Raw genomic sequence first — 17,518 nt, forward strand, 5'->3', positions numbered from 1 at the left:
AAGGAGTGTCTCCACTTTTTTTGGTCTTTTTTTTTTCATTCATTTCTCATCTCAACAATAAAATTAAAATTTTAACGATTCAGTTTTTATATTTATAAAATTATAAATAAAATATTAAATTTTAAAAAATAAAATAAAATAATTAAATTTTAGTAGGATCATTCAAAACAATACTAAAAATATTTTATAAAGTTATTTTCTAAAACATAAAATTTAAACCGTTAAACTTTTAGTCTTAATGTATCTTCATTGAATTGGAAAGAAATCTCCAATGCTGTTATGATGATTCTCCTTATTACTAATCAATGCATGTGATTGATTCCTCTAATTTAAGCATAAATCCTATTTATAATTATTTATAAATAAATAATTTGCCACCACTTATCCCCACGGTCAAATCTTTCATAAATAATTTACTTGTTTAAATAAATTAAATATTTGATCGTATGTTTGAACTTAGCGTCTTCAGTGGAAGAATTAACCTTTTGAGATAAGAACTATAGAGGGGATAAAATATATAATTGAAAAAATCACTATAATTTTTTATTGAAAAACAAATGTAATCACTAAAAAAAATATTCTTGTAATAATTATTCTCATAATTATGTCCCCTGATCCCAGCACTTAATAATTCCAAAACCTGAAAAGTTCACTTCCCCTCATGCTCTCTCTGATCTTTATTCTATACTTTCATCCAAATAAACAATTTTGCTATTACTTACTGATGATGTCTACTGACTTCTGTTTTGGAAAACCACCTTAAAAATATACTTAAATAGTCCAAGTTAGTTTTTATTTGAGCCATTACATTTATTAAATTCCTAATTAAGTTATATGACCCAGAAAAAAATTTTAAAATTCTATAATATGACTCTAATGTCCTTATAATAAGAAACCGGGAGAAATGAGAATTTTCCATCATTTTCAAATTATTGATTTAGAATTAAAACGTATTAACCGCGTAATCAAACTTTTTAATTTTCAAAGTTATATTGTGATTATTTTTTATTCAAAACTTATTGCAAGTATGTTTTAGAGAAAGAAAATTGTTAATCTAGAATTAACATGTTAATTATTAAATGTAACATATTCTTTTTTAAGGTTGTATTATGATAAAATTTTATTCAAAAGCTTTTATAAGTGTTATGAGAACATAAAACTGTTAATTTAGTGTTGAAATGTGTTAACTATATAATTGAATTTATTAATTTTCAAAATTACATTGTGATCAAGTTTTATCTAAATACTTATTGTAAATATGTTATGAAGACAAAAAAATTATTAATTTAGAATTAAAATGTGTTAACTGTGAAATAAAATATGTTGATTTAGAATTCTCTTTTAATTTATCATGAAATAGGTATAAGAGTTATTTCATAAAATTTTAAAACCTTTCTTCTGGATGTCTGACCTGATTAAAGATTTGATAAATTTAATAACCTAAATAAAAATTTTTGAGTTACTCGTGTCTTTTTTAAGGAAATTTTCTTTCTGTTTTTCTCATCTCACTTTGTTTCTCCGCCTTCACCTGTGGGGTTTGGGAATGAATAAAAGTTAAGAGTTACACATAGACAAGGGTGTGGTGCTGACAACATCGGATCGAAACAATGAACATTCTACATTTCTCATAAATCTTATTGAAGTCAGAATAAGAAATCAATGTGTGATTGATAACTGCCTGGATGCCAATTAAGCTGATCCGAAGAGTAAAACTCAAAAGCATGAACCACATAAATTCGAAAGCGTAGGTTTGCCTGTAATATGCATTCGCTTCCAAGTGCACAATAAACCAGAGAATCGTCCTTGAACTGTCCGGGCTACTTAGCCCATTTTTCTTCTAAAACTGACGAGGGTGGCACTGGTATAAGAGGGCCTGAAAGCAGAGCAGGTTTTCCATATTGGTTTCCAAGATTAGTCCACAAAGGGTCCTTCAATTTTTGTGCTTCCTTTGAATGCTATAGCATCTGATTGGGTTAAGCCGTTACATATACAATTAGAAGAGAACCCCACTTCCGAATTCCCGTCTTCTATTCCAAGCTAAGATTTTTGCTTCATGGGGATGAAGCTTCATGGAAGAAGAAGGGAATCCAGAAGGGGGTTTCAGATCATGAGATCCGCTTCAGTCACCTCACTTCCCTGAAGCATCCTATCTTGGGATGCATTATAAGCTACAGTTGCACGATTAACTACCCAGTATTGAACAGACTTGATGCCAAGTATGCGAGCCAAGTCTGGAAGCCAATACGCGAAGTCAAAGAAGACAATTTGTGGCTTTAGCTGAAGGAGGAGTTGTTCAATGTGATTCTCAGTACGATCCATGGCCGTCATGAGTGGTGGAATCAAAGAGGGAGGAATATCAGTTGTTGTTTCTGCGTGATCGGGAAGGCCATCATAGGGAGGCACAGTGATGGGGATGAAGGTAATGAGATTTGGGCAGAGATTTAGTTGATCTAATTTGGATTGTGTTTTCCTGGGGATGATGAAGGAAATTCTATGGCCTCTATTGGCTAATTTGTTGGAGAGCTGGATATATGGGGTTAGGTGCCCTATAGCAAACCAAGGGAACATAGCTATGCCTATGTGCAGCGGAGATTCATCCATGGTTGTCCCTCACTTGTGAAAATCGCATATCTGAACTCTGTTTCTCTCAAGCCTTCTGTGCTGGTTACCTTCAATTATTGATGATTGCTATCTTTGTTTCGTGACAACCGTTCAGTTTGGCTTCACTTTCTTTTTCGTGCTGTTTCGTCGATTTTTTTTTTTAGATTAATATAGTTTTTTTATCTATAAAATTTGTTTTCATTTTAATTCCTCAAGGTTTAAATTATAGTTGTTATCCCTCACAAGACAAAATGGATTAATTTTTTATTAAATTATAAAGACTAATAATTTAAATAAAAAAATTTGAATGACCAAAATTTATAATTTAAAACTTTAGAAATCAAAACTAAAACCAAAAAAACTTCATAGCCAAAAAATTATATTAATTTTTTTCTTTTTAAAAAGACAATTTTATTCAATATTCAAATAAAAAGATTACACGGCAATTACATTAATAGTTTCATTATGGATTCCATTCGTATTGTTTGCTGAAATAAGAAAAGAAAACGTTAAAAAAGAAAAAGGGGCCGACATTGGACGAATTTATTCTTTCCTCTAGTAATCATGAGCTCATTGGGTTGCTTTGATATTTTGGAATATATATTGTGAAAAAAAAAGATATTTTGGAATATATTTTCCCCCAAGTAAGCGAGGGGATGAAATGGACAAAGTTTTAAAATCAAATTGGTACTAAATATAAAAATAAGGATGTGATGTGTCGGTTATTCCCCCCCCCCCCAATCTTGCCCCCACTTAAAGTATGCATTTAATTCTTTATACAATACTTTATTATAGGAGAAAATTAAATAATTTCTCTGAAACTCAAAAATATGGAGAGCTTACCCTCTTTTAAAAAAAAAAATAGTGAGAACTTACCTTTTTATTATCGGGATGGTGGATTACTGGATTCTATTACACATCATAGGAAATTGGGAATGCAGCTCCTGAACAATTCTGGGCTTTAACAATTGTTCTCTTAAAATGGGCCTCTTGTATTTTTGACCCAAAAATCTCTCTTGTGTCTATTTTCTTAAAGGAAAAGCCACTAAATTAGAAAGCCCAAGATGCACTAATTTTCTGCATTCCGCGCTCAGCCAGCAATATCTTAAAGTATTTCTTTTTTTTGCTTTGCTTTTTTTTCCCCACTAAAAAAAAAAGATTTGCATTCTAAAATATTTTTTCAAATATTTTCAATATTTTAAGATATTTTCTGATTTATCTAATATATCAAAATATTTTTTATGTGTATCTAGTGTATTAAAATATTGTCTATTTCGTGATATTGCACCACAGAATATTTTATGGTACTATATAAATTAAAAAAGACTTTAGAATACTAGACTCTGGAATATTTTTTTAGGTAGGTCTGGTCACAAAATTTTAAAATAATGAACGCACATAAAAAATATTTTAAAGTAGTAGATAAACCAAAAAATACTTTATGATACTAGATTCTTAAATATTTTTCCAAATGTGTAACACTAGACATACATCAAAAAAATATTTTGAAAATATTTCAGGATATCATAAAATACTTTAAAATATTAAATACACGTAAAAAAATTTTCAGAGTACTAGATCAACTTTAAATAAAAATAATTATAATACATATAATTTTCTTTGCAGTGAAAAAGAAAACAAATAAAGGTATCTCACTATACTGTTCAACACTCAAAACGTCCACATTTTGAGCGCTGAGACGCCCCTTGCCTATCAGCATATCAAATTATCAATTGATATAAATATCAATACAATTGGAAAAGAATTATTGGGAAAAAAAACTATAACAAGATACATTATTCGCCAATAAAAAAGAAATAACGCAACCTATTTTTCAAATTCCGATTTCGCCATGAAAAAAGTGAAACTTTTCCTTAAATCCCCCGTTAATTTTTAATTAGATTGACAGTGAAAATCAACGTGAAAATAAAATCCGTCAAGAATGGCGTAATTTCGCAGCGGGGTAGTCCATTTAACTCCATATGCACCCACTGTTGAAACCGCCTTCACCATTTTTTTTTTCTTTGGGGAAAAAAGGGAGAGAAAGAAAAATAATTAATAATGTATATATGCATGTTGCATGGGTGAGCAGAGCCAACAAATTCCTTCAGTAATGAAAATGATCCATCGTGAGTCCAAAAAAAAAAAAAAGAAAATGATCCATCGCAGAGGAGTATGAAAAGCAGTATAGATTTTGCAGGATTTCAGCTGAGTCGCTAAGTTTTAGGCCTTTTTGGTACTTTAACGTCATCATTACTCTGAGCGAAAGAGATCTTCTCACTTCTCTGTCTCATTCAATTAATATATCACCCCCACACTTCTGCTTCTGGGCTTCGAATCACAGTAAAATTAATCTCAAAGGACAAGGACATTTTGCCTCTTCTAATTTATATTCGCAGCATTCCCAGATACCACACTGAACCATATCACTTCACTTTTTCGTGAGCCAAATTAGCCTCGTTTTCAGAGCAAAAGCCAAATCCACTCTCATATCTCAATCATGAATGGCCTTTAACATGCTTTTCCTCTTTAGCTTCACTGCTCATATTCCAGCCTCAACAGAGACAAATCAATTAGCTGCGAAGAACCAAAAAATTAATTATGTTTAAGCATGTGTGCGCGCGCGCGCGCGACGCATCGTTCGTGGACGACAATTCAAAGGGACAATTTGTCTACATCAGAAAGCGAAGACTTAGCTTTAATGGATGTGAGATCCATGTTGTAAAAATTTCTAGCTAGGGCTTTCTTGTAGACATATGGAATGCTTTGGATCATGGGTTTTCCATAAATCATATAATTTTGGTGAATTCATCAACAATTTGCAGGCCTAGATTTACCTTGGATGGCAAAGGTTAATACTTCATACCCAGAAAGTTACCAATCTTTTAAACCGCGCATTGAATGCTCTCTGTCTTTTTCTTGGAAGAGGGTGATTTTCCTGTCAAAACTCTTTTGCCATCGTGTCCCATGTGATGGTTTCAGTCTCAAATTAAAATCATTAATGTAGATGTACAGATCTGTACTACCTATAGTGTAGCTCTGCATTCCAATTGATAGCTCCAAATTGTTCAAACCCATATGTCTTACGAAAAAACAAAAGAAAAACTTCAAGACTATCTGAATTTTTCACTTCGATTAATGCTATGACAAAACCTAGACGACCATATAATACTTCTAATAGCAGGCTAGCTGGCTGGTTCTTTAGATTCACTGCAATATATATATATATATATATATATATGACTCCTCTTATCAGATCAGCAGCAAGAAATAATGGGGTGATCGGACAAAATGACCAAAGAAAACCTATTTTATATTCTTTGTGGATATATTATAAACTAAGCCTTATTTAGTCTTCCAAAGCATAGATAGGTGAACGAAATTTACCAAAGAAAAGGAAACAGTTCTTCTAGATGCATGAGAATTTAGCATAAATTGTGTTCTGCTATGAATAAAAAAGTTGAAAAGGGAAAGAAATAAACGAAGAGTTGGTGATGATCTTTTTTCATTTGTTCATTGTAGCCAAACAAACTTCACATGTTGATGTTGGCATGTTAAAAGCGATGGGTAGGGCACACGTGCATGAATGCTCCATGTGCCATTTCATTAATAATAATCCTCATGATAAGGCTAATTAAGTCTCCAAAGGGCCATTTTCCTAACTATATATGACCAAAATCTCCGGTTTAGGTTACCTCTTTGAAGAGGAAATTACAAAGCATTTGACTTAAATTTTGAAACATCTTCTTCAACCTTCACGTTAGTTGGGACCCCACTAATCAAGTAGTGGCCTCAACTTTAGGCCCCAATTCGTTGACATTAAGACTCCTCAGCCTCTAATAATTTATTTAACTTCCTCATCAGAGTATAAGAATAAACAAGTGAGGAAAGTTCTTGTCTTGAGTGGATAAAGGCCTATAACCAACTAACAATAGGTTTTTCCTGGCCAGGATTATATTATTTAAATGATAACAACAGAAAATATCAGAATTAAAAAGGCCTAGCCCATGCTCAGCTTTAATAAATGCTCTCTAGGATTTTAATTATCAGAACAAAATCTAAACGAATCTTTGTACCTGTGAATCATCAATTAAGCTTGTATATATGTACAAAGTCAATCTTAATTAATAGGCATCACTTTAACTAATTTGATTCTGGAATTTCAATATAAACTTTTGTTCTTGGATATACAATACCGAAGCCTTAACATAGAGAGTTTCAGATGTTCAGCTACAAGATGTGAGTTTCCGTCTTTACATACAGAGAAGTAGGAAGTAACTAGATTACAACTCATTGTAATTAACTGATAAAAATATCTAATTAACCTATATCAGTTTAAGTTAACTACTTGAGTCTAATACCTCCCTAAGGCTTGGACAATGGACATTATTTTATGAAATGGACTAGGATCAAGGGGGATTTATTAGTAATAACACCAGTTTGAACCTTAATTATAGAAGCTACACGGATCGAATGGGGACCCCTAAATATGCGTAAAATTCAGAAGCGTTATGAGTGATATCATATGATACGGTCCATTCCTTTATGACCCTGCTGTCCTTTGTATCTTGTTCTCTTTGAGAAACTGAGTTTACATCACAAACGTAACTTCTCATCTTTCTGAAACAGTTCCCTTTTTTTTTTTTCGGTGCATAGTTTTGCATGGTTTTCGTCTCACAGTACTTTCTTTCACGCAGGCAGAAAGCATATCTGCCATACTCATTAACGACGCTTCTTTCTATATCAGTGTTTCAGAATTAATGTTTTACACAATTCTTGAGGAATCAGTACACTCTAACTTCTGATGAAATATTAAATATTTCTCACCTCTATACCAATGAGGTTAATTATGAATGAATCAATTTTCACGCTAGTAAACAAAATTGCAGGGACCACCAGTTTGGGGACAAGTTCTTTAATATACATCACTTATAGGCCAATTCAATATATACGAATGCATTATATAGTTGATCCGTATGTACAGTTTTAACAAGTAACTCCCCAGTATTTTTCACCTTAAAATTTTGGAATCCGAGACAGAACGTGACTTTCATAAATATTTTCAGATGGATATTAATCAATCCTCATTTTTACTGCTGTAAACCATCCCAGAATTAACCAAAGCACTAAACAGTGAAAACTCGTTTTATATGTGTGCATATATATATATATATTAAAGAAAAGATTAGTATGGAAGAATTTAAACTTTGAAAGTAGGTTTTGTGGGGCAGGTCATCATGGGATAATAAGTCTCAAACCAGAGAGAAGAAAGAAGAGGGAACTTCTGCAATGACGTAGTTTGGATGGGTCAAGACAATTAAATAATCATGACGCAACGTCACCAAATACCAAACCAGTTCTTAAACAAATGGCCACCAACAACAAACGCCCAAGTCATCCGCCATTTTTATTTGAAAAAAAAAAGATTCCTACTTTATTATATATAAATATAAATATATATGATTGTTAATTCATGTCTCCCTTATATATATATATATATATATATTTATAGTGTGTCTGTGTGTCTGTGTGTTAAAATATGTCATCTTCAATGATGAATCATTGTTCATTATCTTCTACGGATGAACCAACATTATAGAAAACTCAAAAGTGCAGAGAAATAAAACGATACTCTCGTTATTAATTCCTCTTTCTCGCAGATTAAGAGTATTTTCTTTAAAAAAATCATAAAAAATTCAAAACTGTATTATTTTATCGTCATCAAATATCAAAATAATGCCACTCATTTTATTTAGAAAAAAATATTTGGGAGACCGGGCATATACTACAGAGGATATTATCATATTGGCGGAAAAAAATCAAACCGGAAAAAAACATCGCAAGTATTTTTCATACAAATAACATGGTAAAGGACAGCCACAGAAAAATGTAGATGTTGGATATCGAATCTAGCAAGCTCGTAAAACCTTCGTGCTCTGATGAGTTGATTTAGTTCTTCTAATCATTGATGATATCCTTCTTAGTTTATTGATGGAAAAGGCATCTTTCTCAATAATAAGAGTCCCCATGCCTTGAATGTACAGTCACCAGGTGTTAGAATAATTTGATTCACAAAAATGTGTTCGTTTCATAGCGAAATTGAGTAATTGAATTGAATTAAGTAAATGAATAAATTGGGAAAGCTAACCAGTACCGACATTAAAAAGAAATTAAACAATGTCGGTAGTGTAACTTTAACGTAGCCCGAATTAAAGGTGAGTATCATAATTAAGGATCCTTCTAAGACCATTTTAGGATGATATGACCTGCGTGCTTAGCCGAAAGAATATTTATGAAGTCTTCCATAAAGGGTGACTTAGTGCCTAATTCAAAGCAATAGTGGAAAGTTAAGTCCAGATTATAGAAATTTTTGGCAAATTTTTGTTTGCACATTTCCTATCTCTCTCACCACAAAGGTCAAATCCTCTCTCTTTATTTTCTGTCTCAGCTAATTTCAACGCCCCCTAACTTGTATGACCCACACACCAATAGCAAGATTCCAAATTCCATCGTCATACATTTCATTATTATCTTCCCTTTCTTATTCATTGTTCTTTTGTTTATATAATACTACTCTACTATATACTCTTTCTTTGGGTGACTTGCTTCTCCAGAACTGGCCACCAAACCCCACTAATATTGCACTTTCTTGTTTTTCTTCTTCAGCTTCTTCTTTGTTTCTGGTTTTGTGGTGGAAGCCTCAATGAATTCCGCAAGCAAAGCTCCCTGTTCGAGCGAGGTTGCTGAGGAGAGTGGTTGGACTACGTACTTTGAGGATTTCTTTGATGGCAAGAGGTCCTCTATATCTTCTGGTGTTGTTGCTTCTTCCTCTTCTCTTCTTTCTGATGCTGCTACGACAAACAAATTAGCTAATGTTCACGAATTTTCTGGGAGTCAAAATGGCGAGAGATTGAGTTTTAAAAAGAGAAAGAAGAAGGACATAGCAACTATGGTTGACGATGCTTTGGAAGATACCGCAAGTTCTCCCCTCAACAGTCCCAAGGTTAGGTTTTTTCCATCTGGTTTTTCTTTGATTTTGTGATCTTCTTTCTTCTACACCTCCAAAATATGTAGAGAATTTATTCCGTTTTCCTAAAATTTGAATTTTTATGGGTATTTTCGTTTTAGGTTTTACAGGAGAATCGGTCAGACAAACCAAAACAAATGGAGGACATACGCCTTTCTGCAGAGGTTAGAATCTGAATTGATTATATCCTTATTAGTTCCTTCTTTCTTTTTTCCTATTAATTTTTCGAAGCTGAGGAAAACATGCGCATCTTCTGAAAATTTGAGAAGAAACAAGACCAAGTTGATTTCCATTATTCTCTTATTCCTTCCCAATTATTTTCAGTGGTTTCGTTTATCCATGCATGTGCGTGTGTGTTTGTAGGCTGTGATATGTAGCAGATGAGTTTGATATATACATTTCTCGGAAGAACAAATTAATGTTTTGTTTTTGTAGGAGAAAAGGAATATCTCAGGAGAAAGAGAGGAGAGGAAAGAAATGGGATTTATGGAAAGGGAAAGTGACTGCACAGAACTGAAGAAGAGAGGCCTTTGTTTGGTTCCTTTGTCTATGGTTGTCAATTATTTTGGTTAATAATTGATTCTTAGTTTCTCATAATTTCTTCACTCATGCACCCTTTCATGAACATAACCACTCCAATCAAAGCATTTTGTACATAATCATGAATTGATAATGCAGTCACTCGTACTCATCTGCTTTAATTTCCCTCTTCTAGCATTCTAATCTAAAATATATTTAAATAATCCTTTTAACAATTTATATGTAAATTTATAATTTATTTTGTCTAGCTAGTACGTTTGATCAAAAATGGAAAGCACAATACATTGAAAACTGGGAATATGAATTCTGCAGTGCTTTGTTTTTTTTTTTTTTTTTTGGTTTAAGGAGACTCAACACCGAACGACCCGTCACAAGAAAAGTTCAATGATATGTCACCAAAAAAAAGAAAGTTCAATGATAAATATGTGGAAATGAGAATAGCAAGTTCATTTTTTCTTTTTTTATTTTGTATTGTGTAATACTACCTTCGGTCCTAATTATAAGAGCCAGTCGATTAATTTGAGGAGATTAAAGAAGTAAGTTAAGTTAGTTATTTGTCCTAAATAGGTGTTGTTTTTCCTAAAATATCATTGCTAATCAAGTGTATTGACTATAACTATCATTGTTAGAAGGGTTACTTTGGAAAAAATGTATAAATATGAGAGGCAAAGTGGATTGGGGTCTTATATTTAGGACCAAAATAAAAATCAAATAGAGTCTTATATTAAGGATCGGAAGTAATATTTAATGATTTTTCATTTCATACTTAATCATATATTTGTCATGCCTATTTAAAACGCTTGTACCCATCAAAAACCTATAATTAACCATTGATCCAAACAATCAAAAGGAATTCGTATTATATGTTGCTTTCACCAGAGAATTTAATGACTTGCCATCTTACTTGTTCTGACAAGCCAAGTGTCCCATTAATTAAGTTTTTTTTGGCCGATATCATTTAATTAATTGGTTGACACGATCAAGCAAGGTAAGCCAAGAAACGTAGTATATACAAAGGAATATTAACTTGTGCTATAAAAGAAACCACCAAAGGTTAAGGTATGCACTTAAAATCAATTATTACCTTACTACTTCTTTGTCAACGATGGCCCTAATCTTCTATATGGCTCTTCATCACGAGATCATTAAACAACTGAGTTAATGTCAAGTAATCATGTCTTTCCTTAAGACAGCTGGGAGAGTCATCTTTCCTAACATATTTTCTTCACTCGACATGATTGGATTAACAATCATCTTTTACCAAAGGGACGTTACCGCGTTTTATATATAAAACTCAAGAAATATAGTTAATAAATTTAATTTACCATTCCAAATCCAGTTTATATATTCCTTCAATCCCACCTTTCTTACATATTATAAGGATTGGAGGAGTATGTGAAATGGATTTGGAATATTGGTAAATTGAAGTTTCAACTTGGATAAATTATACTCCTCCGGTCCTTAATGTAAGGCCCATTTAACTAATTTGATTAGATTAAGGAAGTTAGGTAAATTAGTTAATTATAAGAAAAGTGACACATTTTTCCTAAAACACCACAATCATCTTTCTTAATACCCCCTCTCCCTCTTCTACTTGATTATGGTTGAGGGAGTATTTATAGGGGTAATCTAGAGAAAATTGATAAATATGAGAAATGGGTCTTATATTTAGGACCAAAACCAACTCAAGAATTGGGTCCTATATTAAGGACCGGAGGAGTATCAAAGAACTAATAAGAAATTAATGAGAAATTAAACAAGAGAAGCGCCCATCTGAGCAACTCAGGTTGAACAATTATCATCTTTTAATTAGCTAGTTATAACGAAAACAATAATTTGCTTATTATTTTATTTTATAGTTTTGTTCGTTGCGAGACAAAAGCTATAACATATCTAGTTTGCAACCCATGTGCTTATGTGAAATCTGGGGTTTTTTTTAAATCACGAGAAAATTGGAAAAGTAGGTCAACAATCATTTATTCAATGCATTACACTTCTTGAGTCTTTAATATAAGACCTATTTAACTAATTTGATTAGATTAAGAAAGTTAGGTAAGTTAGTTAATTATAAGAAATATGATATATTTTTCCTAAGATACCATAATCATCTTCCTTAATATCCTCATTCCCTTTTCTACTTGATTATGGTTGAAGGAGTATCAATAGGGATAATTTAGAAAAAATTGATAAATATAAGAAATAGACTTTATATTTAGAACCAAAATCAACTGAATAATTATGTCCTATATTAAGAACCGGAGGAGTACCAATGTACTGAGTAAAAGAGGCTAAGTAAAATTTTGAATTCAGATATTATAAATATAAAAGGTCATAATAATTAAGAGAGTTTCTTTTTATTGGAATTTAACAATATTTAAATTTGGAAAAGATCACCGTTATATTAGATATCACATAATTACTAAAAAAATATAAACAGAATTGCTTTAACTATATCATCTCATCTTGTTATTTTTCAGTGACGACGCTCCTGTATAAAGGATCTGATTTTTTACCCATTCAATATCATATCAAATGAACCTGTCTTTTTTATTACGATTTTTGTCGATTCTGAACAAGTCGTTTCTCATCACATCAATCCTATTAGAATTAGGTCAGGGATGTTAGTCTTCTGCAATCATTAGTTCACCTCAATAACACTTACAGCTCCATAATCTTGGCTTAATTAGCAAAGCTTAATATAAATCTAGCTACTCTTAAAACATTAATTAATGATTGCTACACATAAATATATATAGTACATACAGATATATATACGACAACCAGTATATATAGTTTATTGGAGTGCCTTGGCTGATCTCCAGCATGATTGAGGTTTAACAAATCGTGAACGTACAGAACATTATATTGCCATGCAAAGGAATCTAATTATGTACCATTTCTTCTTCCCCACAAATATGTCCATTCTTATAGCTGGCCCTCGTTATTATTTGTGTTCCTGATATGCATATACAACTAAATAGGCTTTCTGCAGATGACTAAGTAGGCTCTAAATATGCATATAGTTAGGTCTCAACTAACGCCCAACAACTCTCTTGAATACTAAGAAATGAAAGAGGAGAGGCTTAGTGGTTAGCAGAACATATAAAGAAATAACTGGCCGCCGAGGCATGCCAACATGGAGAAACACACGAGAGCTAGCCAGCTGGTTAGGTGACACTTTCAAAATTGAAGGTTCCAGCCAAGCAGGAGAAAGAACAGAAGAAGACAACAATAAAGGCAGTTTGGCCTTTAATGTATGTGTTGTGTGTGCATTCGTAGTTTTCAATAATGCAGATAAGAATACAGCTTCTGACTTGAGATAAAAGCATGCATGTATGGAGACAGGTTTTCAATTTCGTGGTCCTCTTCATTCATGCCATATTGGAGCTAATGAAGAGACGTCCCTATTAAAAATGTGCCACCTAACGTGATAATTCTCGAAGGAGATGACTTTATGAGCCCTAAAATGGGGTCCACACACAGACATGCATGCATAGCTGGTAGCTTCTTTCCGATATGTGTATGTGTGTGTGTGTGTAATATCACACACACACGCACACACGCGGATAACACATATAAGTGCAGCTGCAGAATGGACAAAGCTGTATCTGTCACTTGAGTGAATTTGATTGCTGTTTTTGAAGTTGCAGGTGCCCCACAATTGACGCTTGTCCGAGTCGCGCAACCTTGTAATGGAAACTTTTTACTGTTTTGAACAGAGCTGTGAGTAGCAAAAATTAAAACGATTAGAGATACTGCGCATCCGGGGAATCGAACCCCGGTCAGTACCGTGGGAGGGTACTATGATACCACTACACCAGATGCGCTTGTTGGTTTTTTCCCGTCCTCTACTTTTAATATCTTTGTCTATTCAATTTTCATTTCACGCTTTCTTTTTGGCATCGAAGACTACGCTGCTCGCCTGCTTCCCTTTTCTCACTATTTGGACCCCCCCTCTTCCTTACCTCTCAATCCAATGGCATCTAACCATGATTCTTAATTATAGTCATTTCAGATTATTCAAATTTGACATCGTTATCATTCATTACCACCTCTTAACAACAAATTCAAATTTGGTATCGTCATCATTCATTACCATCTCTTAACAACAAGCCGCTTTATTTCTAACATCATAAACATTACGAAGAACTCGGCTGCGTGTTTAGAATTTAAATTCTTCGTCGTTATATTTATTTGAGAAATCATGGAACGTTTTTGTTCAGGCCAAAACGCTTGGAGAAAAAGAGGTCTCTGGTACACAAGGGAGACCAAACAAGCGAGTCATGTGACCAAACACAATTTGCCTGGGTGGCTTGGGACTCAAGACTTTCTTGGCAACATGTCTTGCAAATACTGCCCCATCCATGGCTTTCTCACCCGGGTAAGCCCTTGCTCGTTCCGCTATCACACCTTTATACTCCTTATAAAGCTTCCATTGATAACTCCCCAGCTTCTCCAAATTGGACCTGACGGCTCCTCGCAGAACCTGAACCACATTGATCCCAAATGGCCTTAGCTCAAGACGTAAGCTATTAGACATGGCAATCGTGGCAGCCTTGCTAGCAGCCTAGCACAGCAAGAGCCTACCCACGGAGTAGACACTGTGCCTTCCATGCTCCCACTTTGACGCAAAGCCATGTGAGGGACCACATGTTTCACCAACCTTATTTGCCCCAAAATGTTGATTTCCCAGGGCTTCCTAATTGCATCTAGGGGCAGCTCTGCTAGACGGCCAGTGCTACCTATCCCGGCGTTATTAATCAGAATGTCTATCCGTCCACATTTGGACAGTACAGTGTCCACAGCCGATCTCACGCTCTCACCACAACTCACATCGAGCTCGACTATGTCTATGTTGTCCGACTTCATCAAATCCAACATGTCTTCTATCCTATGTGAGATGTCTGAGGTGAAAACTTGACAAGTCTGCTGCGCAAATTCCCTGCAGTACTAGAACGATTTTGTGGTCACTCCCCTTATGGAATATCTAATCAATAATCGCTAATGACGAGTCTCATCTTCTAATTAGTCTTGTATGGAATTGTATAACAAGGATGTAGACTAGTTTGTAATGAAAGAGCCGTCTAATTCTTTTTGATTGCTCAATTATATGGTTCGTCTTTGGGTTTAGTGGGAACGATAACGATGTCATGCTTGGCCACCGTTTGGAATTTTGTGTATTAGACTAGTTGCTTGACAACATTAAAGGAACTCCTTCTAAGCGGATGGATTGGATGGCAATGAAGAAAGAAATATTCTTTAATGGGCGAATAGGTGGAGAGAAACATGCTAGCATATCTATCCAAGCAAACAATGGTTTTATTCCATTGACAACATTTAGAATACACTTGTCCGTTTATTATTAATTGTCACTAATAAAATAAAATAAACACCGTCACAATAATTTTGGACTTGAGACGCCACAAAACCATGTTAATGAATGCCCACAAAAAGTCAAAAAATAAAAAAATAAATAAAACTCAATCACTCACATCACATACACTAACTATAATTAGAGACTGAAGAGGGTGGCGGAAGCCACGAAGGCAGCAACAGTTCCGGCGAAGGAGAGGGAGATAGGAGAAGCAGCATTATGCGAAGGAGTGTGATCACTTGCCGGAGAAGGAGTTGGGGATGAAGGGGCCGGCGGTGGAGACTGAGTCTGCTGACCAGTGGGTGCCGGTGCAGCAGCCGAAGGTGAAGGTGCAGGAGAAGTGGTTGTGGCGTTGGATCTGCTGGACCGGTCAGCCAAGACGATAACGGTGACCTTCTCGTTCTTGAGACAGTTCTCTCTTTTCCCACTAATGAAGTAGTGAGCCCCTGACTGATTAAACTTGATCACTGTGTGGCCCTCTGAGTATTTTCGAATAGGCGAGTTCGTGTTGCAATTGGCGTAGTCTTCTCTCTTCACTTGAAGCACCGAGTCTTGTCCTGATTTATAGTTGAACACTGCAAAAATTCCCCCATAAATCTTAATCAATTTATAAATACCCCTTTTTCCCGATCACAAACACAATTTCATTAATGAAAAGGTACGTACCTATGGAGTCTCCGACTTGGAATCGGCTACTTTCAGCCCATTGATTGTAGGGATTATAATTGGGATCACTTGGGACGCTCCATCCCTTTTGGCCACCCACTACGAACTCATAGGCACCAACCTTATGCACCAACATCAACACACACAAGAACCCTAAACCAGGGACTACTTTAGACTTTAAAGCCATGTTGGCCATTGAATAAGAGAATTAATCAGAGAAGCAAAAGAGCAGATCGCTGCAAAAATGCTAGTTGTATAAAGCTGAGACTGGAAGGGGTCGATGATGGTGAGACAAGCTGGAGATGAAGGGGTTTAAGTAGGTGTCTGTTGTATGAAGCTTTATCAACTGTGGCATTGAAGCTTCTGCAACTTTTTCTTATTCTGCCCTTCGCTTAGGGTTTACTTTGATTCTGGTGCCAAGCATATCTAACTTTTATCTCAGATTCCACTTGTGTTAGGGTTGTGAGTAGTGTGTGATGACTTGTTCCCGGATCGGTTGTAACTTGGAGTGTGGGTTTATGCTTTGCTTCACTGTTATAAGAATATTCATAGCTTCATCTTTGGGGCTGCATCTTACAACTCCACCTGTGTCATCTTCATCATTATCATATTATACTTTTCCCTCGTCGGCAATGAGGCGTGTTGATCCTATCTGGCAGAATATTTCAATATCAAGGGCAGAAGCCTTCCCCCCCCCCCCCCAATTATCTTCTTCCTTCCGGTGCTGTCGATCAGTCCTCTACTTTATGAGCTAAACCTTTCCAGATTTCTTTGAAAAGAAAGGAGAAAAACTGACTTTACACATGGCGATTACAGGCTTTCATTACAGGCTTCAAAACTTTTCCGTAAGTTTGCTAGTTAAATTACACAGTTGAAACAAAGCAAGGAAGCAGTGTAAATAACAGTTTTTCATCTTCTACAGCAGGCAAAAAATATAAATTAGAATACTTTTGAGTAATAAAAATATAATGACATGTATATATTTTGTGAAAACTAAAAGACATTATTTTCAAGTACTGTTCATTTATTCTCTTAAAAAAATCATGAATAATTTATTAAAAAGAATTTTTACGTTAATCTTTAAAAATTATATAAAACAAAACACAAAGATAAAATCAAATTACGGGATTTTTTTTTTGGTTGAAAAAAAGGGTCTTCCATCATGCCCATGGGACTTGATCACAAATCAGTAATCACAATCTTATGATGACGTCGGCGGTCAGAATTCAGAAGAGGACCCTAGTCATCGGCCCATCTTATTTACGCCTTCAAATATCTCATGTTAATACCGCTAGGCCCACTAACACTAA

At 34.4% G+C, this 17,518-nt stretch overlaps 2 protein-coding genes, 1 non-coding gene and 2 pseudogenes across 4 annotated transcripts; 1 reads left to right on the top strand and 4 right to left on the bottom strand.

Moving 5' to 3' along the window:
- Nucleotides 1-1,643: 1,643 nt before the first annotated feature.
- LOC114720279 (anthocyanidin 3-O-glucoside 2''-O-glucosyltransferase-like) lies at nt 1,644-2,670 on the bottom strand (annotated as a pseudogene).
- A 6,592-nt stretch (nt 2,671-9,262) lies between these two features.
- LOC114720332 (vascular-related unknown protein 1-like) lies at nt 9,263-10,314 on the top strand. Of its 2 annotated transcripts, none has more exons than XM_028905975.1 (3): nt 9,263-9,604; nt 9,730-9,792; nt 10,064-10,314. In XM_028905975.1, the coding sequence occupies exons 1-3, from the start codon at nt 9,305-9,307 to the stop codon at nt 10,199-10,201; spliced, it is 501 nt and encodes a 166-aa protein (XP_028761808.1). In that variant the 5' UTR covers nt 9,263-9,304; the 3' UTR covers nt 10,202-10,314. The 2 variants fall into 2 exon arrangements, with proteins under 2 accessions (XP_028761808.1, XP_028761809.1); XM_028905976.1 differs by having other exon boundaries at nt 10,072-10,208.
- Nucleotides 10,315-13,924: 3,610 nt separating this feature from the next.
- Nucleotides 13,925-13,995, bottom strand: TRNAG-CCC (transfer RNA glycine (anticodon CCC)). Its single transcript has one exon. It is a non-coding gene; the product is annotated as a tRNA-Gly (tRNA).
- Nucleotides 13,996-14,370: 375 nt separating this feature from the next.
- On the bottom strand, nt 14,371-15,600 carry LOC114720280 (short-chain dehydrogenase RED1-like; annotated as a pseudogene).
- LOC114720331 (early nodulin-like protein 3) lies at nt 15,464-16,498 on the bottom strand. The gene is made up of 2 exons (XM_028905974.1): nt 16,209-16,498; nt 15,464-16,117 (listed from the first exon to the last, which is right to left on the bottom strand). Exons 1-2 carry the CDS (start codon nt 16,402-16,404, stop codon nt 15,681-15,683), a joined length of 633 nt encoding a protein of 210 aa, XP_028761807.1. The 5' UTR covers nt 16,405-16,498; the 3' UTR covers nt 15,464-15,680.
- Nucleotides 16,499-17,518: the final 1,020 nt, after the last annotated feature.

Source organism: Neltuma alba, unplaced genomic scaffold (genome assembly GCF_004799145.2).
Source record: "Neltuma alba isolate B1F8T4 unplaced genomic scaffold, ASM479914v2 tig00011972_pilon, whole genome shotgun sequence".
NCBI classification, from domain to species: Eukaryota; Viridiplantae; Streptophyta; class Magnoliopsida; order Fabales; family Fabaceae; genus Neltuma; species Neltuma alba.